The sequence below is a fragment of the Danio rerio genome, chromosome 6 (assembly GCF_049306965.1).
Source record: "Danio rerio strain Tuebingen ecotype United States chromosome 6, GRCz12tu, whole genome shotgun sequence".
In the NCBI taxonomy this organism is placed as follows: domain Eukaryota; kingdom Metazoa; phylum Chordata; class Actinopteri; order Cypriniformes; family Danionidae; genus Danio; species Danio rerio.
The window spans coordinates 36,418,422-36,440,394 of NC_133181.1; the positions used below are offsets into that span (position 1 = coordinate 36,418,422).

At 36.7% G+C, this 21,973-nt stretch overlaps 3 protein-coding genes across 8 annotated transcripts in view; 2 read left to right on the forward strand and 1 right to left on the reverse strand.

Annotated features, from left to right (window-relative positions):
- The window catches only part of gpbp1l1 (GC-rich promoter binding protein 1-like 1), a 16,488-nt gene extending 14,216 nt beyond the window's left edge, over nt 1-2,272 (forward strand). For both annotated transcript variants that reach the window (XM_073954336.1, XM_021477183.3), the window contains exon 12: nt 512-2,272. In XM_073954336.1, coding sequence (XP_073810437.1) covers nt 512-667 — 156 coding nt within the window. In that variant the 3' untranslated portion in view covers nt 668-2,272. The remainder of the gene's footprint in view (nt 1-511) is intronic.
- ccdc17 (coiled-coil domain containing 17) lies at nt 1,984-15,406 on the forward strand. 2 transcript variants are annotated; one of them, XR_012408050.1, is made up of 14 exons: nt 1,984-2,900; nt 4,650-4,748; nt 4,831-4,884; nt 4,989-5,106; nt 7,114-7,255; nt 7,341-7,448; nt 10,144-10,277; nt 10,752-10,874; nt 12,244-12,419; nt 14,243-14,304; nt 14,434-14,608; nt 14,683-14,905; nt 15,054-15,158; nt 15,232-15,406. XR_012408050.1 is itself a non-coding variant. In XM_001341164.9 (14 exons), the coding sequence occupies exons 1-14, from the start codon at nt 2,712-2,714 to the stop codon at nt 15,262-15,264; spliced, it is 1,776 nt and encodes a 591-aa protein (XP_001341200.6). In that variant the 5' UTR covers nt 1,984-2,711; the 3' UTR covers nt 15,265-15,406. The 2 variants fall into 2 exon arrangements, 1 of the variants encoding a protein (XP_001341200.6); XM_001341164.9 differs by having other exon boundaries at nt 14,399-14,608.
- Nucleotides 15,407-15,464: 58 nt separating this feature from the next.
- On the reverse strand, nt 15,465-21,099 carry nasp (nuclear autoantigenic sperm protein (histone-binding)). 4 transcript variants are annotated; one of them, NM_199782.2, is made up of 15 exons: nt 20,916-21,099; nt 20,201-20,239; nt 19,792-19,905; nt 19,092-19,172; nt 18,910-19,019; nt 18,101-18,700; nt 17,819-17,883; nt 17,639-17,715; nt 17,473-17,546; nt 17,174-17,362; nt 16,888-17,060; nt 16,652-16,720; nt 16,500-16,574; nt 16,070-16,198; nt 15,466-15,670 (listed from the first exon to the last, which is right to left on the reverse strand). In NM_199782.2, the coding sequence occupies exons 1-15, from the start codon at nt 20,951-20,953 to the stop codon at nt 15,635-15,637; spliced, it is 1,869 nt and encodes a 622-aa protein (NP_956076.2). In that variant the 5' UTR covers nt 20,954-21,099; the 3' UTR covers nt 15,466-15,634. The 4 variants fall into 4 exon arrangements, with proteins under 4 accessions (XP_073809528.1, XP_021332626.1, XP_073809529.1 ...); XM_073953427.1 differs by lacking the exon at nt 18,101-18,700 and having other exon boundaries at nt 15,465-15,670; nt 20,916-21,033; XM_021476951.2 differs by lacking the exon at nt 16,070-16,198 and having other exon boundaries at nt 15,465-15,670; nt 20,916-21,033.
- Between the last annotated feature and the right edge of the window lie 874 nt (nt 21,100-21,973).

The window sequence follows — 21,973 nt, forward strand, 5'->3', positions numbered from 1 at the left end:
TGAATCCACTTTTTTTTCGTCCTGGTCATTGTGCCTTTGCCGTATGCTGTGTAAATACAGACAATCAAATATGAGTCACTTTTTAAAGAGGATGTGGGCAGGTTAGCAAAAAAATCAGATATGGTCACAAAATCGGAATTGATCATCAAGATCTGCAATGTAAATGCAGCCTAGGAAGTCACAAAAGTCTGACCAGTTGGATCAAAATATATACGAAGCCGTGTTTTTTTCGGTTTAGATCGTTAAGTTATCATTCCGATCCATTAAGACACCACAGGGCTTTCTAGTGTAGACAATGACTTTAGCCATCTTTCATGTTTGATAATTCTGATGTTCTGTCCCGTATCAAGAGGAATCTCCTCCAAATAATTATATCCAGTATTTTTACTCCACAGTATTTTATTTTTAACACCAGAAGATGTCACCAAGTGTTTGTAACTCTGTTTCTTCTAGATTATTTTGTCTGTGACTGACTATATATATATGTGTGTGTGTTTGTGTGTTATGTCAGATGAAGAAGATTGGTCAGGGGCGTAACGGTGTGCTCCTGAAGCCACGCAGTGTGGCCCTGCTAACCTGGAGAAACACCTCAAACCCCGGCCTGGAAGAGGGCTCTGAATCTGAGACGAGCAGTAGCAGCCAGACCTCCGACGACGACGATACCTAATGTGGCTTTAAACACCCCTCCCATACTTCCCTTTCTCCTCCATCACACCTTTTATTTCCAACTCAAACAAGAGCCAACACATTCTTTTCTTGGACAAGGAACATCGGTCATATCCCAGGTGGAGAGAAAAAGAAGTCACTTGTCACCTCATAGGCTCAATGTCTTTCTGTTTGATTTTTTTTCCCCTTTCTCCCTCTCTCTGTCTACTTTTTGTTCTTTATCCTGAACTAGAAACGTCAAAGAAAGCCACCCACACACGCACACCCTCCACCAGATCGATTATTTTCTTTGTTTTGCTTGGGGGAAGGAAAAAAAAAAGACTAATTCATAATAACAACACCAATTATAACCGTGATTTAACGTGGCATCATCTGAATGTTCTATAAAATGGCTTTGACACCTTTCTAAAAGATTTTTTTTTTTCCTTTTCGCGAAAACAATTCGTAGCATTAGCGTTAAGATGAAACAATCAACGTGAGCCGCTCACTGCGACGTCGCTCCTAGTCCCTCATAGAAATGAACTCAAACGCAGCAAGGAAGAACTAAAGCAACAGCGAATGGACTGTCGCACGCAGTCTGGCAGCTAGAACATCAGTCCATTTCTGGCTCCAGTTCAAGAAAGCTCTGCTCATTTCCAATCGTTTCGTTCTGCAGAATCATACTAATATACCAGAGTTCATATGTCTGCCAAGTACACCTGTGAGAAAACCTTTAAAGGTCAGTTTGAGGGAGAGTTTGAATAAAGGTATACGTTTGGATGGAAGGGTCTATGTTTTATGTCGCGTTCCGGGAAGCCAGGCGAACATACAGATGTTCAGTTCACTGAGGTTGAGTACTAAAAAAATACAAAAAATCATAAACAGACTGTCTTCTTCTTGCCCATATATGGTGTAAAACAGTTTTGCCTTTTAACCTAAAAGCTGTTTGATTTGAACCATATTGAAATCCTGAACATTTCAGAGTTGAAGCGTTTTCGTGCTTACACAAGTAATGCCGTGGCAATCATTTTCAAAAGCTTTACCTTCATTGCATGTAAATGGATTTAAAAGGGGTGTTTAATAAACACAAGCAAGCTTCGATGAGCTTATCCCCTCACAAAAACCCCAATAAAGTCTTGCCGATGGAATAGGAAGCATCAAACATTGTTGGGCTTATGTAATGTTTACAGTGCAGGAATCGATCCGAGCTCTCTTATGGTTTGTAATGACTGTGAACTTTCAGTAATATGGCTTACACACTTTGTTCTGCTATGTTGTTGTTTAAACAGTTCGTTTGAGGTTCATTTTTGGCCGCTGAGTTCAATCCCTGCTGCTGGCGGTGAAGTACAGATCCATCTTTTAATGTCTTCATTTCATGAGGGACTGCTGGTGTAAATTGTGCATCTCCTTTTCTTTTTTTTGTACCTTGTTATTGCTGATAGGGTATAAAAATGGCTTTATCACAGATTTAAGTTTCTTTTTTTATCATTATTTTGGTACAGCTGTAAAAATTCCCACATAGTTTTGTTTCTTCTTTTGTTTGCATTATATTGTTTCTGCAGCCTTGATATTCAGGGTGGATTGTAAAAAATATAAGAATAAAAAATTGTGAGTTTTGGAAGATTAAGATTATTTTGATAACATTATTTACAGATTTGAGACGATAAAGGTGTCGTGTATGGGTTTATCTGTATGAGACGAAGCAACATAAACTACTGCAACATAATGAGAAGGTCGGAGAATACAAATTGTAATAAATATTTTGCATCAGTTTGCCAAACATGTCCAGCCTTTCGTTTTCTGCTAAAACACTTGGGGGGTGTTTTAGATGGGATAACGCTCTAAATGTGGATAAAAAAACAACGAGCATAAAAAATATTCAAGGGGTGGATTTGTCCTGCTATTCACCTCATTCATCTCCGAGGTGATGGTAACCAACAAGCAAACTTTAGTCAACAAATGCTACATATAAACTGGGGTAGACATTTCAAATGAAGAATAATCATATCAGTTTAATAGGGTAAAAGTTAATAACATCTTTAGACATCTGAGTCATTTTTAGAGAGATGGACAATTTGGGGGAGTTGATTTGTCGAAATTGTAGCATGGTGTTTCATTCTGTTGGACTCCTGGATAAACACAAGGCCAAATTATGCATTGGAACAGACCTGAGAGAACCAGCGTATCTGGGGAGAAGACAAACAGAGAAAGCAGCTCTGCATCCTACAAGGGCAAGGACACCTGATTTAATTATTGTAAGTAGGTAAATGCTGATTATTCAAAACTAAATCTCTAATTGAACTACGTAATAAATTATGCTGTGTGTTATAAAAATATAGATTTAATTTGTAAGGTTGAGTAGTGTGTTCCATTTTGTTGGGTCAAGTTTTAAATTTAGCTAACTATTTTTTATTTTTTATTAGTCTTTATCTAGCAAACATGCACGTATTCGTCAAAGACTCCTGAAAACTATTTTCAGCATGAAATACCAGCAAGATGTATTTCATTATTATTTATAAACACACGTTGAATGATTTTTGAAAGACACTAAACCTTATTTCTTTAAAACCTTAGCATTCCCATTATTCAGCTTTGCTGCATGAAATAATCATTAATTTTATACATTAAATTTTATTTTTATTTTAATAGAAATGTAAAATAGAAAATAGTAGAAGTAGTATTTTGGTCTAAAAAAAAAAAAAAGACAGCAGAGGAATGGTTAACTGCATGAGTATCAGTGCGATATGACTTTACATCGGCATTGGTGGAAGACATGCCTGCCAGTGTCCCACCAGTGATGATATACAACCATCGCACTGTCACGAGTGTGATATTGCGTTTATACAACTGTTCGACGGCATAATCATATACATAAAAAAATCAAACACTAAGAGTCTCAAAATCCTTTTGTATTAGAAACTACTTTCTTCTGCCATTTATTCACATCTACAGCTGACGTCAGAACAGCAGAAACCGTTGCCACTTCACCAACGTCACTTTAGAGCTAGCAAATGAATGATTCACTGGCGTAATGTCTAAAGTGATGACAAAACAGCTGATTGTGCTTGTGTTTTAAGATTATAAGACAGCATAACAGCTTAAATTGCCATTAGTCTACAGAAATTTCCCAGTATTTCTGTTGCAATCAGGATATCGCAATAATTAACCCTGAAAAAAGCCAAAGCAGAGTGAACACTTCCAGAAAAACTACCAAATTATGATATAAATACAGCACTACAACATACAAAAGAGAGAGATCAACTTAAAAAGTCTCTTACCTGTTTTATAATGATTTGATCAGCTGTAGTTTGAAAAACGCTGAGTTTTCTTCTCTATGGACTTATACTGTCTCTGTCATCATCTTGTGTAATATCAACCGTCTTTCTGCTCAATATGACAGGCTGATGGATGCCGATGCAGTGTATCACCGAAATTAAAAAATATATAAAATATTCACTATCCTTATAAATAAACATAGTTGCAATCTAAACAACTACATTCTCACTTAAAAAAGCCTAAAAATATTACGTTGTCCAACAGCTGCAATATATTTGACAAACTGTAGTGAGTTTATTAATCTGCTGTGGAGTATTACGGAAGGGTGAGGAGGATGTATAAGGGCTGTTATTGCAGAATATCACACGACTATCAATCAGATTCGAGAACCAGACAGAACTGTTTTATACACACACACACACACACACACGTACAGTATATATAATGAGCATTTTATCAGACTCCTATGCATGTAGGTTCAGTAATTTCACTTGTATGGCAAAGAATAAATTCTTTTCAAGTTCTTTAAATTAGAATAACTCAACATAACAGAAGACTGCAATAAATGGGACTTATACAGTCTTTTTTACATCTGAACTCTTCATATATAAATATAGGACATTATTTGAATTTTTATTCTTACTAATTTCATTTTATAATTTACAAATTGTAAAAATTAAGACTTCAAACAAGAAATAATCCAGTCAATTTGATTTTCCATTGGTCAGCTCAAAGAAAAAAGAAGAGATGATCAGACTGAAAAGGAACAAGACAAAGCACAGGACAATGGGCCTCACAATACAGCTCTAAACAAACTCACTGAAGAGGTAGACAAGCACACACAAACATAACAAATCTCACAATTAACCAAACTAGCTTTGTACTACAAAGTCTGATGTGACGTTTTAGTTCCAAAAACTCAGGATCTCTTTTGAACAAAACCTGGCAGGAAAACACACTGAGGTCAGTTTCAGTAGCCTAAAGCTTTTAAAATCTGGTCCTAATGTGAATACTGTGATTGTGTGTGTGTTATTATGTATATTTGACAATGGGTAAGTGTTGTTCAGGTCTCAAAGGAGCAGTGTTTAGTCCAGCAGAGGAATGATGAGCAGAGGTATAAAGATCATGAGCAGAGACTGGCTGAGATCAGAGCTCGCAACCTTCAGCTGGAGAAGGACAGAGAGGGTAAGCTTTTCCTTAATGAATGACTAAAACTGGCATACAGGTTAATAATAATAAAATTATAAAATAATAATAAAATTAAAGATTTTAAGCATCAGGTCCTTCATTTTTTTACAACCATAAAAAAAGAAACTCACAGGTTTTTGAAAAATGTAGGGTGAGTCGGCTAAATGATTACAGAATTTTCAGTTTTAGGTTAACTATTTCTTTAATTTTAACAATAGTTTAGCACATACAGTAGAAGTCAGAATTATTAGCCCCCCTGAATTATTAGCCCCTCTGTTTATTTTTTCCCCCAATTTCTGTTAAACGGAAAGTAGATTTTTTTAACACATTTCAAAACATAATAGTTTTATTAACTCATTTCTAATAACTGATTTATTTTATCTTTGCCATGATGACAGTAAATAATATTTGACTTGATATTTTTCAAGACACTTCTATACAGCTTAAAATGACATTTAAAGGCTTAACTAGGTTATTTAGGTTAACTAGGCAGGTTAGGGGAATTAAGCAAGTTATTGTATAACGATAATTTGTTCTGTAGACTGTCAAAAAAAAAAATTTACCTTAAAGGGGCTAATAATATTGATGAATGTTATCAGACATACTGTGAAAATTTCCTTGCTGTGTTAAACATAATTTGGGAAATATTTAAAAAAGAAAAAACTTCTAAAGGGGGCTCATAATTCTGACTTCAACTGTAGATCTCAAATTCAATTCCTAAAGTGCAAACACGGCTGATCCACCTAATGAAGGAAGGTGTTCATGACTTTTTGAACATATCAATTATTTGGATCGGCTGTGTTTGATAGGGTTGGGACAAAACTGTGCAGAGCTGCAGCACTTCAGGAATTAGGTTTCAGACCTATGGTTTAGAATGCATACAAAATAAAAAAATTCTTGTTAAAAAAATCTTGTTAGCCATGTTTAGAACAATAATCATTTTATGACGTTAAAAACGTATCATGATGCAGCCTCAAAATATGAATTGCCATATTATGTAAAGGATTCTTAACACTGGCTTTACCAGTTTGTCACTGAGCAGTTTTAAAAAAATAACTTACAACCATGTATTATTGTATGTAAGTTAAAAGGTATTGGTCAGAAATAAATAAATATATGTTATCCCGATTGACAATGGAAAATTACCCCACATGTTGCCAATTGTCATTTCATTCATTCATTCATTTTCTTTTCGGCTTAGTCCCTTTATTAATCTGGGGGCACCACAGCAGAATAAACCGCCAACTTATCCAGTGGAGCCCCTTCCAGCTGCAACCCATCTCTGGGAAACATTCATACACACTCATTCACACACACTATGGACAGTTTTAGTATACCCAATTCACCTGTACCACATGCCTTTGGACTGTAAGGGAAACCAGAGCACCCAGAGGAAACCCACGCGAACACGGGGAGAACATGCAAATTCTACACAGAAATGCCAACTAACCCAGCTGAGGTTCGAACCAGCGACCTTCTTGCTGTGAGGCAACAGCGCTACCCACTACGCCACTGCGTCACAATATTGACATTTCACAGACATTTAAAAAATATATATACACATATCTACATTTGACATATGCTTTCTATATGTATAAAATCATTTTAGCACCATTAGCCTGCACTGCATGTTAGCAAAAAGCGAAATACTGAAGTCATACTAAACAAGGAAGGCCAAACTTTTATCTCACCTCTCTCAAAATAGCACACTTCTCTTGGTGAAATACAATATGTGATAGATGAAGTATGTCTGAATTCAAAAAGCAGGCAAATGCTTCATGATCATGATGACAGCATAGTGAATGTTGGACATCTAGATTATGTTGTACATTCATACTGCAGACAATCATTTTAGTTTCAAGTGAGTATGCAATTTTGGCCACAGCCACTGTTTGTACTTAGCAACTGCAAAGCCATGCTGTGATTGGTTGAATGCTTAAAAGGAATTAACATGCTGATTACTTTAGCACTATGATTTTAATAATGTTTATGTGTTTATTCTAGAAATTGAACAGCGTCTGGCTGAGCTGGCGGGCCGGGAGAAGACGGCTCATTTGGAGGAAGTGCTGCAAGAGCTGAGATATCAGGAACAGAGGAACGAAGAGGTGCTGCTTCAGCTCAGCTCTCATATCAACACAATTAAGGGGTAGGAGAGATTGAAGGCAAAGTGGGTGTTTACAGAGAAGAGAATCAATCACTTTATGTGTGTTTACACTTTGCTGATGTTATAGACCTGCTCCCAGTGAAGTCCCTTCTAACCCACCAGAGGAAAAGAAGACACAGCATGTTACATTTGACTTGATGTCCTCTGTGGATGGGCCACTTTCTGCTCAGATAAGGTACAAAAAGTGCAAAAAAGTACTTTTATTTAACCCTCTATTAGCCAATGATCAATATTTGTTAACTTTATTGATATTGATGTACATTGTATATCAACAAAGTCAGAATTATGAGCCCCCTTTGAATTTTTTTCTTTTTAAAATATTTCCAAAATGATGTTTAACAAAGCAAGGAATGACAGTATTACAGTATGTCTGATAATATTTTTTTGTTCTTCTGGATAAAGTCTTATTTGGTTTATTTCGGCTAGAATAAAAGCAGTTTTTTATAAAAAAAAAAAAACAGTTAAAGGTCAATATTAGCCCCTTTAAGCTATATATATATATATATATATATATATATATATATATATATATATATATATATATTTTTTTTTTTTTTTTTTTTTGAGTCTACTGAACAAACCATCGTTTTACAATAACTTACCTAATTACCCTATCCTGCTTACTTAACCTAATGAACCTAGTTGAGTCCTTTAAATGTCACTTTGAGCTGTAATAAAGAGATATTATATATTATTATATTATATAATAATAATAAAAATATCTAGTCAAATATTATTTACTGTTAACATGGCAAAGATAAAATAAATGAGTTATTAGAAATGAGATATTAAAACTATGATGTTTAGTAATATGTTGAAAAAATCTTCTCTCCGTTAAAATAAATTGGGGGAAAAACGGGGGGCTGATAATTTAAGGGGGCTAATCATTCTGACGTCAACTGTATATACAATTGAAGTCAAAATTATTAGTCCTGAAAAAATTTAATTGTTTTAAAAATATTTCCTAAGTGTTGTTTAACATTTTAAAACATAAAAGTTTTAATACCTAATTAATTTTGTCTTGGTCATGGTCCATACTATTTTACTAGTTATTTTACAAGATACTATTATTCAGCTTAAAGTACAGTTTAAAGGTTCAACTATGTTAATAATATGTTAAGTAAGTTAGAATAATTAGACAAGTAGATGTCTGTAGAAAATTAAAAAACATATGTATTTCTTAAGGGGGTTTAAAATATTGACTTTAAAATTTAATATTTCAATGAATGCTCTAAATCGAGTTTAGCCATATTTAAAGACAATATTATCACTTTGAAGTTATACTGTATCCTCGATACTGTGTCCTCGAAGTGGTGACTGCATTGGGCTAATTAGGAACTACTTAACCTAAAAAAGTTAAAATCTAACTTTACTTAAAAGACAAAAGCCACCATCTATTGTAACACAGGCTAGTTTTTGACTGATGCTGAAGTTGTGGTGTTTAGTGTGCTTGGTAGTGTACCCATCTCCCATGTCAAAACTGGTGGTTTGAATCAGGCTTGGATTGAGGCAATAGAACTATAATGGTTATTCTAGTACTTTAACCTGGATGGGAGTGAGGTTAATGATAATAAGACTAGAAGTGGCTATTAAAAACTGTGAAGTGGCCTCGATTTATCTGACGAGTGACTGATGCTGGAACATACAGTTTCTTTTATATCTTTGTAAGTGCACCAACTTCATATGCTGGTTTTAAAAGATGTCTGATGGGCATCTAAACATAGACGTCTTGGCTAAAATACGAATAAATTTGGACTGTCAGTGAAAATCTAATAGACATCTAAGAGTAGGTCAAAATTAGTCTAGTCATCGAATAAATAGAAATTAATGACTACACATATAAAGTCTGTCCAATCTGTCTATTTGATGACTGGTCTAGTTTTAGGCTATTCTTAGATGTCTATTAGATTTACACTGACAGCCCAATATATATAGCCTTGTTTTAGCCAAGCTGTCTACGTTTAGATGTCGGTTAGACATCTATTAAACACAAACTTGTTTGCTGGGTTTGTGCATCGCTCCAATGCTGGAAACTACAGTAGTATCATTGTTAATGGGCACACACATGTTAAATACAAGGTGAGTAGAATTGGAGGGTGACCTGATCTAGATGGGAGTAAGGTTGAGTGTAATGGAAGTGAGTTAGCAAGATCTACCCCAACTTTAAGAGTCATGCTAGTTACTCGACTTAAACTGCTACATGCTACATCCTTAGTGCACATTCTGGAAACACTGATTTAAAACCCGCTTAAAACTGGATGAATAAGAGCCCATATCCAATTCTTCCCCAGCCTCAAGAGATGAACTACTGAGGTAGTTGCTGTGTTTAGCATACTTATTAATGCATCTGCACTCGATGCTGGAAACACTGGTTTGAAACCTGCTCAGGGCAGGACAAGCAAAACTAGATAGCCTAAGTTGGTGTGGTCACTAGGGACCTTCGTGAATCTCTCCTAAAATCAGGAGGTGCATTACTGACTGATTCTGCCCACTGCATGCAACATTTATCAGTCCTTTACCCATCTTCCACTTTGGCTTTCCAGTAGATCAAGAGTGGTTCAATTGGTGCCGTGACGCGGTTGGTAGAGAGGTCAAGAGATTAAGTGAAATGTTGGCCAGCCTCTAAAAACTATACAGGTAAACATCACTCCGCTGTCCCCAAAGAGCAAATTAGCAACCAATGTTAGATGCTACAGTCTTTATACATCCTTGTTTGTGCACTTCCCTCTTACACAAAGTCAAGTGTGCATCCATCCAGTAGTAGAACCAGAGGGATCACACTTCCAATCACACAGTTCACACTGGCAGTCATTTATTGATGACTTAGCAACCATTCTGAACACTCTGGGGCTTGTTTCTTTTTCTACCAGAGCTTTGCGCCTGGCATATATGCAGTCTGGTGGTTCCGATCCAGAAGTTCTGGCTCACATGCATGACCTTCAAACAGAGGCTCTTACACTGGAGCAGACAAGACCTAGAGCTGATGGCAGGACAAAAGCAAGAAGTGAGTAGGACTGACACCACTACAAATATTATTTGGGCACTTAAACTGAACTCGATGCAGAAGTTTTTAATATGACAATACTGCTACAAACATCTCCTAATTTATATTGTTCATTCGATCTTTATTTTATCAATGGTCTATTTATACATTATTCATAGCATTTTCAAAGACAGTCATATTAGTTTATAAGACATTATTGGTTGCTTGAGGAATTTAGTGTAAGTGAAAAAAGGTATGTTGGTCTGTTATTGTGGGGACAATGACTACATTTTCACACCTAAACTAAATGATAAGAAAACCAATTGTGATTGGTTGCCTCATATGTTGGTCAGATGGCCTTTTTGATAATTCTTGGCTGGTGAAGTAAAAACCTTCTGCCATTATTCTAAAAGTTTTTTTAATCCATAAGATTCAATCCATGTCTATGAATGTACAGTTAAGTGTCTACATATTCTTTGTTCCTGTAATCATCAGGGATGAAGTCCCCTCAGAGATCGTTGGATCCTGATATTCTTGCTTTGGAGCAGGAAAACCAAAAGTTGGAGGAGGAAATATTCAGAATCCAGCAGGCCAGGGAGAGGCATAAAGGAGAGAATGGTAAATCTGTTCTGAACATACTGAGCGTGACATAATAAACTATAAATAATGCTTACTTTTTGATAGCTAAGATGTTTATTTTATTCTGTCTAGTTTGCGTGCTCATACCACGAACTACAGTGTACACCCATTCACCTGCTTGATAATGCAAATATCTAATCATCCAACGAAACGACAGCAACATAATACATTTAAACGTGTGGATATGGTCAAGAGGAGATGAAGCCAAATCAAGCATCAGATTAGGCAGGAAGGTTATTTAAAGGACTTTGAAGGTGGCATGGTTGACAGGCTGATCTGAGTATTTTAAAAACTGCTCATCTACTGGGTTTTTCAAGCACAAACATTGATCGAGTTCCCTTTTTTTTGGTGAAATGAAAAGGTCAGAGGAGAATGGCCAGACTGGTTTGATGTGATAGCAACATAAATGTAATAACCACTTGTTACAACCATATATATATATATATATATATACATATACATATACATATAGCACAATAAAACAACAGTTGTTGACCATTGTGCTGTACAAACCTTAAAGCAAATGATCAAAAATAGACAGCAACAGATGAAAGAACATATAGATTACATCCAATATACCACACAGCGTCAACGATACATAAAAAGACACCAAATAGATACAAAAGGATCAATTCCCCCCCAGGCCATTTAATAGCTTAAAAACATACAATAAAATGTTCAACTCAATTCTAAAACATATCGGCAACAAATTTTGCATGATCTGCAAAACTTTGTTGTTGTACCTTGAATCTGATCAAAGAGGCGCATGGTGCCACTCCTGTCAGCTAAGAGCAAGAAACTGAGATTACAGTTCACTTATACTAGACTTACCATAAATGAACAGTAAAAGTTGGAAAAAGGTCTGGTGAGTCTCTATTTCAGTTGCGACATTTGGATGGCACGGGCAGAAATCATGCAGGGGCTGATCGTGTCCTTAACCGTATGACCACACACAGTGTATCCCTCATGTGTTAGCCAATCCACCCTGTCATAAAGCTCAGATAATGTCAAATTGGTTTCTTGAACATGACAGTGAGTTCTCTAAAACTCTAAACTCAAATGACCTCCATAGTGCATTAGAGCACCTTTAGGATGAGATGAAAGGGGGATGTGTGAATGACAGCAACATGATAATATCATGTCCATATAGACAGTCAATGAGGAATCTGCTGAATCTACACCACAAAGAATTAAGGCAATCCTTAAGGCATAAGTGTTAGCAGGTCATACAAAATAAATCTTCTCCTGAGAGTACATCTGCATATTATTTGAGTATTTTAATAACATTTAAATATCTAAGTATATTACTTTTGGCATTAGTATTTTAAATATTGTGTCACGTTTTAAGGATCAGGGGTTGTTGATATCCAGAAGGATCACATCTATCAAATGGAAAGCCTCCAGGCTGAAATTGCCTTTCTAAGTGGAGAAACAGAGCAGGACCGAGAGAGAAGACAACACCATCTTCAACCTCCTCTGTCGGTTTTTCCAGAATCATCCATGGCCTTAACTCATCCTGCTTTGGTACTGGTTAGCTAAAAGTTCATCAAATCTTGTTTCAGAATGCCGATGTAATGTTGAACATAAGTAACATTTAAGTGATTTTAAACTATTTTTGGATCTATTCAATTTAACTCCGGGTGTCAGTAACACTTTTAGCTTAGCTCAGCATAAATCAGATTAGACCATTAGTGTCTCACTCAAAAATACCAGAGTTTTGATAATCTTATTTATTTAAAGCTTTGACTTTTGTAGTTACATATTGTACTGACCGATGAAAAATTAAAAGTTGCTATTTGCTTTCGATATTGAAAGGAACTACACACTGTATAGGAACTATATGCCCTCCGAAATATCATTGTGGCTGCTGTAGCCATAATACAGTTTCTTGATTTTTACGTTAAAATAAGTGTGTCAATGGTCTTACCCAGTGCCTAATTTGTACATTGCGAAGTCCAGGAACAGATTGTGGTAACGGATAGGGTTAACGGGGTGTGGCGGATGAAATTGAAGAGGGTTGGGGAGTCGCAGAGGAAAGTGAGGAGCAGGGGGTGGAAGGTTCAGTGCGTGTGAGTAGGGGGGTTGGTAAAATGAGGTGCTGGTGTTGTGCCGGGAGGTGCACCCCGCCGTAAAATACACACCCTCTGAAATGTATATCTATTAACTAAAATTGATTTATAAAAATAAATAAATAATAGAAATAATTCTATAAAAATAGAGTTATTAAGGTGAGTTTCATGAATGGAACCCTTCCCTTACAGAAGATATACAGATGAGGGGCGAAGCAGTGGCACAGTAGTGCCTCACAGCAAAAAGGTCGCTGGTTCGATCCTCGGCTCAGTTGGAATTTCTGTGTCGAGTTTGCATGTTCTCCTTGCATGTGCTCCGGTTTCCCCCACAGTCCAAAGACATGCGGTACAAGTGAATTGGGTATGCTAATTTGTACGTAGTGTGAGTGTTTGTGGATGTTTCCCAGGGATGGGTTGTGGCTGGAAGGGCATCCGCTGCGTACAAATGTGCTGGATAGGTTGGCGGTTCATTCCGCTGTGGTGACCCCAGATTAATAAAGGGATTAAGCTGAAAAGAAAATGAAAGAATGAATAAATACAGATGAGATTGTTTAATGTAAATTGTTTTATTGTGCTGTTTAGTTTAAAACAGCAAAAATTTTGTGCTCTCTGTAGCCTAAATGTTTAAAACCCATCAAAAAGCCTAATTTTAGGCTACACTACAGTCCATATTATTATTTTACATTTATTTATAAAGCTAGTGCATTTAAAATGGGTTTCATTTCTTGTTCTTGCTTTACCATCAAAATAATAATCATTTTAAGTTTTAATCAATTATGGACTTTGATTATTTAAATTTTATTTTTTATGTAGATTTAGAATGCTATTAAAGTCTATGAGGGGGTGCATTTTGTGGCAGGGGTGCGTTTTTTGGCACAACACGAGATTCGATTTTAGAGGTGCCAAATCTGGATCCGGCTTGTTCAGACACAAATTAAGCCACGCGATTCAATAATTTATGCTAAGCTAAGCTATGCAATGCACTTACCAGACACAAAATCGTCTGAATGAATTCAAAAATAGTAAAACTGTTTTGGACAAAGAAATAGGCTCATTTTACTTTACGAATTTACTAAATGATTTCAGATCCTTATAGGCCTAACTATTTTTCTTGTTTTAACTCTAATCAATAAATGGTGTAATGTGTTTTATTGTAACTTTTTTTAAATTTAATGGCTCGTTATTGACGATTGAAGTATGATTTCCTTAGAATAAAATGATTAAAACACCAGACTGTTGAATGATAATGTATGTATTTTTGTTCTACCAATACTGCAGGATCAGACTTCCCTTGTAACTGATTCAATTGAAGCATTTGGTCCTGTTCAATATGATCCAGCGTAAGACCAATTCTTTTACTTTTCCCCAAATCAACACATGCACATTTCATGCTAATTTAATTCAAATGCTAATCTTTTCTGAATGTGTCTTCAGGGCTGGCTTTATGATCTTCTATGACATAATTATAGGTATTGAAGCTGCTTTGAGATCAGTGCGCTTGTTGGCAGGGTTATATTGTAACGGGCAGCCGTTGGGACAGACCATCGCAATGCCACCTGTGCAGTGCCAGCCGGCAGGGTCATTACTCTCCACCAAGATTCCTGGGAACTATGCCATACTGGCTGCTAAACAACCTGTGCCAAGGTATTTTGGTTTAGACTTACAGGTAGACATCTCAAGCTGGTACTGTATATGTTCTTAAATGAGTTTCATTTCAGTGTACAGCCGTCTCCAGATTTCTCTTTGGTCATGGAGATACAGACTCTTAGAGGTCTGGACTTTTACAACCATGAAACTGAAGGCTTTGCGACTTTTGGATGGGCTAAACTTGAACTCTTTGACCAGCACAACCAGGTTCACAGTGGTTTCTGGAGGCTTCCGTTTCATTTTCTTCCAGTTCAAGCAGCTCTAAGTTCATTTCAACTGAACTCTATGCCTCAGGTATAATAATCAATTACTAGGCAGTATAGGATCATTAATTTCTCCTCTTATATACACATGGCCTAAATATCTGTTTGTCGCTACTGCCAATAGCTGGTGACAAGACAGGTTTTCAAATGGACTAAAATACAGTGTGCTCCTTCCTTAGCTGAGTAAGATGGAAGTCTGTCTTCGAATAGTAAATGCTTGTGATGGAGATGCTCGGTCCTTTGCAAAGATGGACCCAAACATCAACCTATACAAGTACTTCACGGTATGATACATGCATAATTCTCTACATTGATGTTAATTGAAGTTATTTAAAGGGTTTCAAATGTTTTGTTTAGGTGGTCACAAAAAGCAACTCAGGGACCATTTAACAACCATCAAGTTCATTACCTTCATCGAAGGCACCGATCAATCACGGAGAAGTCCAGTTAGATTGGTTTAATTAAATCTGAATAGCACTACTGGAAGCTTGCTGTAGCTTATAAATAAATGCTTTTGAGCTGGGAAAAATGCATTCTATGTAGAAGTTTGACAATTCTACTCCATTTCAATAATTCTATTGAAACAGTGATCACATATGCAAATATCCTTTATTGAAAGTTTACTACAAGTATACAAAAATCGAACAGACAAAGAAATCTGGTTATTTACAAAACAGAGACAAAAAGTTGTTCATGGGGAGTAGATGAGGCAGGCATGCTCTGCTGGTTGGAAGGTAAGGAGTCAATCAGAAGATGCCCATCACGCGGAGGTCTCCACAGAGGAAGAGTTGGCTGGCTGCAAGAGAAAAATAGAAATATTAACAAGCAGAACTCAAAAACACAGCTTTGGTATGAAGAATTTATGCTGAAACATTCAACTTCCAACTCTTCTTTTAGCTCAGTCAATATGAATTAACCCAAGAGGAACTAAACGTCTCAAGACCCTGCTAGGAGTGTACTAGTAAATATCTAAATATTCCCTGGTCCAGTTTTCAACCCTTCTAGTATGTTTGAAGCAATATTTTATATACATTGTAAACGTCAAATGTTTAAGTAAATGGAAAGGATATTTAAAATTGGCAAGACTTAAGAGAAAACTTGATGCAACGATGCATCTTGGCCACGGTGCCATTAAACGGTCCTTACTGTCGAGCCCCCTGACCCTATTAGAGAAACAGTAAGCCTATCAACTCGCCTCCTGTTCCATTTTCTCCTGGACTCCATTGCCGTTGTGGGCGGAGTCGTCGCTGCCATTAACTGAGGTGTCCTGTTTAGTCTTTTTAGCATCACTGTCCTTTTTTGGACTCTCCTCGTCTGGTTTCCTCTGTGCAAGAACAAAGCAGGACAGAACACCACTTAAATTTTTGTGCTAAACACCTATTCTCTACATGCTACTCAAGCACACGGACACTTCAACTACACCAAGCCACAATAATGAAGCAGTCACCACAGAAGCTCCAAGCAACACCAAATCTCATCTGGCAAATTCAGCTCTTGACCAAAGCATGCATAATTGACCTCGGCAGAGGCAAAGCAGAGGTCCCTTTATGATACTATTCACGATAGCTGCATGTAAATGTAAAACACGCCAAGTCCCCCAATCAGAAATCAAAATGGAGACAAACCTTTTTGCGGACAAGGTGAGAAATATCAGATGCAGATTTGGAGGAAGAGGCGCCATCAGCTGGCCTCACAGCAATCTAGGGGAGAAAGAAGAGAGATTTAATACGGAAAAGCACACTTTGGCAGGGGTCACTTTAATAAAGCATTAACACACCTGACTAGCAGTGGATGAAGACGGGCCACCATTTTCAGTGGGGAATGCAGATGATGTGGATGCTCCAGCCTGTAAAACAAACCAAATTCTAAACACTCTACTTGGGTTCCATTTGTGTACGTAGCAGGTATCAAACCAAACCTTACAACTGAATTTATATTAACAGCACATGGCTGTGTAAATACAAGCAATGGATGAGATGTATTAGCGGAATAAAAGAGAATGAAGCAGCTCACTAGAGTCTGATGGATGGCCTCTGAAGCTGCTGCAGCTGTCCTCTGGCTCTCCTTGGCATCTTCAATCTTCTCTTTAATTTCTGGCAGCAACTGTTTCAACTCCTCAAACTCGCCCTTCTCTTCCTTTGCTGAGTCTTCACCTTCTGCCTTGTCGATCACCTCCTGAAGCATAGCTGGTGGACAAGCATGGATCAAGATAAATGCACAAGTATACAACGTTTGCACATAACAAATCTTTAGTTTAAAAGGAATAAAAAGACAAAACAATTGCAAAAAAAGCCCCTACCAAGACGGCTCTCGATGACTTTGATAGAGTTGGAGAAGTGCTCTATGGCTTGGTTGTATTGTGTGGTGTAACTGTAAGTGGTGCCCAACTGATAATGAGTCTCAGCCAAAAGACGACTATGAGAGGGAAGGTGCTTGAGCTGCAGGGTTAAACACTCATTGAAGTCCTCCAGAGCCTGACTGTAGTTTCCTACATAATTGAAATGGACACTTGTTAAATGAAAAGTATGGGTGATGAACAGTTTAATCGGTTTTAAAAAGGTGGAGGAATTCAAAAGAAAGTAATTTACTCATACACACCTGATTCAACTCCAACTTCTGCAAGTTTCAGGTGAATCTGTGCTGCCATTAACTGATCTTCTTTGTCATCTTTTCTATATGGGAAGAAATATACAAAAGGTTTGAGACAAAAAAAATGTAATAACAATAATAATAATAATAATAATAATAATAATAAAGGACATACCTTTTATAAATAACTTTAGCAACTTCAAGCATCTCCCAGGCCAACTGCAGGTTTCCAACTTCATCCTCCTCACTCTCCTAAAAAGCAAACAAACTCAGTTAAAAAAATAAATAAATAAATAAAAAAAAAAATAAAAAAAAAACCACAAGGGAGAAGGAACTGTATGCAATGATTACGGACCTTATCCTTAGCATCACCCTCTGCATCCTCATCATCGTCCTCATCCTCATCACCATCGTCATCACCTAAAAAAAAAAAAAAAAAAAAAAAAAAAAAAAAGTCAAACTCCAACACTGACCTTTTAAAAACTCCTCACCATGGACACCCTCAGTGACACTGCAAGCATTCCAACTAAATAGTCTGTGGCTCCACCAGAATTTAGAAGTAGATTTACCAAGTGAAGGCTAGTAAATTCACCGAAACACTAAAATCTTGTGCTCCCCAGAATCCAAGCGCAACTACCTCCATCCTCTTCCATGGGTTCTTCAGTATCTTCACTTCCCTTTTTCTCTTCAACACTTTCATCTTTATTCTTTTCAGCAATTCCGTTTGACACAGTGACATCTTTATTTGTAGAAGCGTCTTCATCCTCACCCTTGGATTTCTCATCTTCATTACCACATTTCTCGATCGAAGCAGGTTTCGCCTTATCTTCAGCTGGCCTCTCCTCATTCTCTGCAGGTTTTGCCTCGTCTTCAGCCTGCTTGGTCTCTTCTTCAGCCAGCTTCTCTTCAGGTTTTGCCTCGTCTTTAGCTAGTTTCTCGTTTTCTGCAGGTTTTGCCTCATCTACAGCCATTTTCTCCTGTTTCTCTGCAGGTTTTTCCTCATCTACAGCCATTTTCTCCTGATTCTCTGCGGGTTTTGCCTCATCTTCAGTTGGTTTCTCAGTTTTAGATGCAGTATCTGCTTCCTTTGGTGCTTCATCTACCTTTACCTGCTTCTCATCTTCCTCTTTGTTGTTCCGTTCGCCTTCACCACATTCCTCTTTTTCTACCTCTGACCGAGTATTGTCCTCTGACATGGCATCATAAACCTGTGCTCGAAGTTCATCCCTGGTTTTCTCTGAATCATCATACAAAGAGGGAAATTGCCATGTTACAGGTAAAGTCCCTCTAAGAAATGTAAACGTTTTTTAATTCAATCAAACTGGCTTGAGCAAAGTCTTAAATTTGGCGATTCTTCAAATCCCACCTTTCGCAAATACGATGTCAAGAATTTCCCCCATGTATGAAATTACCAAAATTAACAATTCTAGAAAATATTTAACAAACCATCCAAGTTGTCAGCACTTTCGATCTTCGAGTCATCCTGCTTCTCACCCTCCTCAGAGGATTCTTCTGGGACTCCTTCTAAAGCATTACCGAGCACAGTGTTCTCCATCCTAGAAAATTAAGAGCAAAGTTAATCAAATGGTAAAATGCCAAAAAAGAAAATTGACTAAATCTTTATATACCTGGCAAGCTCCAGAAGGGCCTTCCCACAAAAGAAAAAAGCTTCCCCACATTCATCAGCAGTGTCTCCATACTTCTCAGCTCTATAAGAAAAAAAATATATATAAAATAAATAAATTATAAAACAATAGTTCTGGTTCTCTCTTTTCAGTAACTAGAAGGATACTTGAATCTTCATGCAATTACTGCCTAACAGCATTTTTGGAACAAAAAGTCCCACTCATGCATTTCAACAAGATTATATTATACAAGTACGGATCATTTAACACCATGCACTTCAAAGAAAGCATTTTAATGCAGGAGAAGCAACATGTGCACTAGTTCATAGTTCACAGTGCATAGGACAAATTAATTTTTTCAAGAATAGTACTGGTCATTTGAGTTGCATAGTTTAATTAGTGCTTCTAGGTTTAAAATAAGTACTTCAATAATAATAAAAAAGGTTTCAGGAAAGTTAATTCTAAAGAACTTAAAATAGCAAAGACAATTATTTTTTAACGCAATATTCTTTAGAATTTAACAAACACCACCCCCTTAGTGATACCAAGGTTCCTGTAAACAGTGACATTAGCAGCTAATGGGTTTAAATTTACACCATCTATACATAACCTAGTAGTAAAAGTGTCCGCATGGATTGAATGGATACACTGGCTCCATTTATAAAAAAAAAAAAATCACATGCATCATCTGCTTTCTACTCACAGCATGGCACAAGCCTCCTGGAACACACTGACTGCAGACACAACATCACCCATCACTAAGTGCCGACTTCCAGTGCCAATCAGCTTCTTTGCTTCCTCAGCGACATCGACAGAACTGAGGGAAAATATATACACATTTAAAATGGTCATTTACATAATATCCATCAACTTCAAATCTGTTTGTCAAAATAAAATTGGAAACTGTAGTTTTTTTTTATTTAAATCCTAACGTTACAGTACATGTCAATGGCTTAAAGTTTACTATAAATTTCATTTATTTTCAGCTGAAAAAAAAAAATGTACCTGTAAATAAGGTAAAGACCTTATGTAAACATTTTGGGCGAACAATCACTTTAATATATATTTTTCTAGATTTTAATTTGTGTTTGGATAAAGTGCAGTTAAATCACCTGTCTCCAGTGCTTGAGGAGCAAGGTTTCTCTTCCATCCTGAAATGACAAACACCACAGAATCACACGGTTATAAAATATAACGTTTCTGGGTAGTCTAAAAACATTTCAGGAATAAAGTAGCACTAAACTTTTTATAAAAAAAAAAGTTCACATAAATTACATGTATGGTTTAAGTTAACGCTTTGCTACCACTGGATAACAGAGTGTTAATATTCCGCCGTGAACGTAGCTAACAAACATCACTCTATAATGCAACTATAATATGCAAAGACTATTGTTTGTGGTGTCACCGCCACCTTTTAAACTGAACTAAGGCGCCGTGTGCAGCCATTTCAATGCAGCGCCAAGCTCACTGACGGGCCATTCATGACGGTGCGTCAACCGAGCGGGAATTTCCTCATTTAGGACATAAAAGCAAGCTAACCGTTCGTATTAAACCTTCTCCCGCCAAACCAAGGCAGCCAAACAAACAACACGGCAGCGGGGATCAACGGTGATGCCATCCCGTCGCGTGCGACAGGGTCCGGGCGCGTGAGAAAAGCGAATCGACGCACGAGCGAGAGACATTTTTCCTGACAAGGACGCCGCTGCTGCAGCTTTGTTATCAAACGAAAGCAGTCGAAACCTCTCACGCAGACTTCCTTTAACTTAACTTATAAGGTTACTTTAACTACAGGCTTGGAAGCGCTCTTAACTTGAAAATGCAATTTACCTTTCCGCGGTTGAAGTAGCTCCTGTTTCTTCGGGCATTTTAATGCGTTAAATAAACTAAGCTGAACTGTACTGTTGGATGATGCGTGTGTCTGTGGCGGGTTTGTGAAGCTGCTCCTGAATTAGTCTTTGTTGGCGCCTTTAAATACGGACACAAACCGTACTTCCGCTGAACTACGACCCTGTCACAAAAACGCGGGAGAATAAATTTAAAGGGCCAGTAACTGTATTATAGCTACCTCGCCACATGCGTTGAGTCGCACTAGATTAAAAAAGTATCATTTTTATAAAGTAAATACGTTATCTAAAAAATAAATGATATAGGATTCATTGAAAAAGTTATTTTATACTAAGGCAAGATTAGTCAATTCACAATAACGAGTAAATACATATTGTTTGCATTTATTGAAGGTGTTTTTATTGGGAAAAAAACATTGCATTTTATTTATTGATTGATTTATACAGGGGCAATGTACATGACGTTGTGCAAGAGTTAGCTATAAAGCTAATTTACGTCTATATATATATATATATATATATATATAGAGAGAGAGAGAGAGAGAGAGAGAGAGAGAGAGAGAGAGATAGAGAGAGAGAGAGAGAGTACATTTTAGGATTTTTTAAAGAGCTGTGTAATCAGAGTTTTAGAAAAACAATAAAAAAAAAAAAATCTGTGTCATGTAAAAATTACAAAGTGCTTTTAGGAATACATATTTCCTGTGTTGCTGTCTATGTTGTTTTGTACAATGAGGCACTGTAATACTATTTTGTCTGTGTTCTAAGATGATGTTCATTTAAATGTGTGAAGTTTCAAACAAGTTTATATATATATTTGTTACCCTGATGGGACAAAGTCAGTCATAAATGGCGACGAACTAAAACAAAGGTCAAAGGTAAAATGTACAAAACAAATAATGATAAATAATTTTAGCCTTAAATACTCTCTAGAAATAAATAGTAATCATTTTTTAAAATGTGATTTCATAATTAATCCCATAGAGGTTTAAGCACGGTTTTAAAAATATTATTTTTCTTCTGCTCTGACTGAAAAAAAAAAAA

Bases quoted from the DNA above. Each gene is read 5' to 3' on its own strand.
- nasp (NM_199782.2), bottom strand. From the start codon at position 20,953: ATGCCCGAAGAAACAGGAGCTACTTCAACCGCGGAAAG. The intron at 19,020-19,091 runs GTATATAAAGAT...TTAATTTTCTAG, and splicing joins GCCCTTCTGGAGCTTGCCAG to GATGGAGAACACTGTGCTCG. The intron at 16,575-16,651 runs GTGTGTTAATGC...TTTCTCCCCTAG, and splicing joins CTTCATCCACTGCTAGTCAG to ATTGCTGTGAGGCCAGCTGA.
- ccdc17 (XM_001341164.9), top strand. From the start codon at position 2,712: ATGGACAATTTGGGGGAGTTGATTTGTCGAAATTGTAGCATGGTGTTT. The intron at 4,885-4,988 runs GTCAGTTTCAGT...AGTGTTGTTCAG, and splicing joins TGGCAGGAAAACACACTGAG to GTCTCAAAGGAGCAGTGTTT. The intron at 12,420-14,242 runs GTACTGGTTAGC...CCAATACTGCAG, and splicing joins CCTTAACTCATCCTGCTTTG to GATCAGACTTCCCTTGTAAC.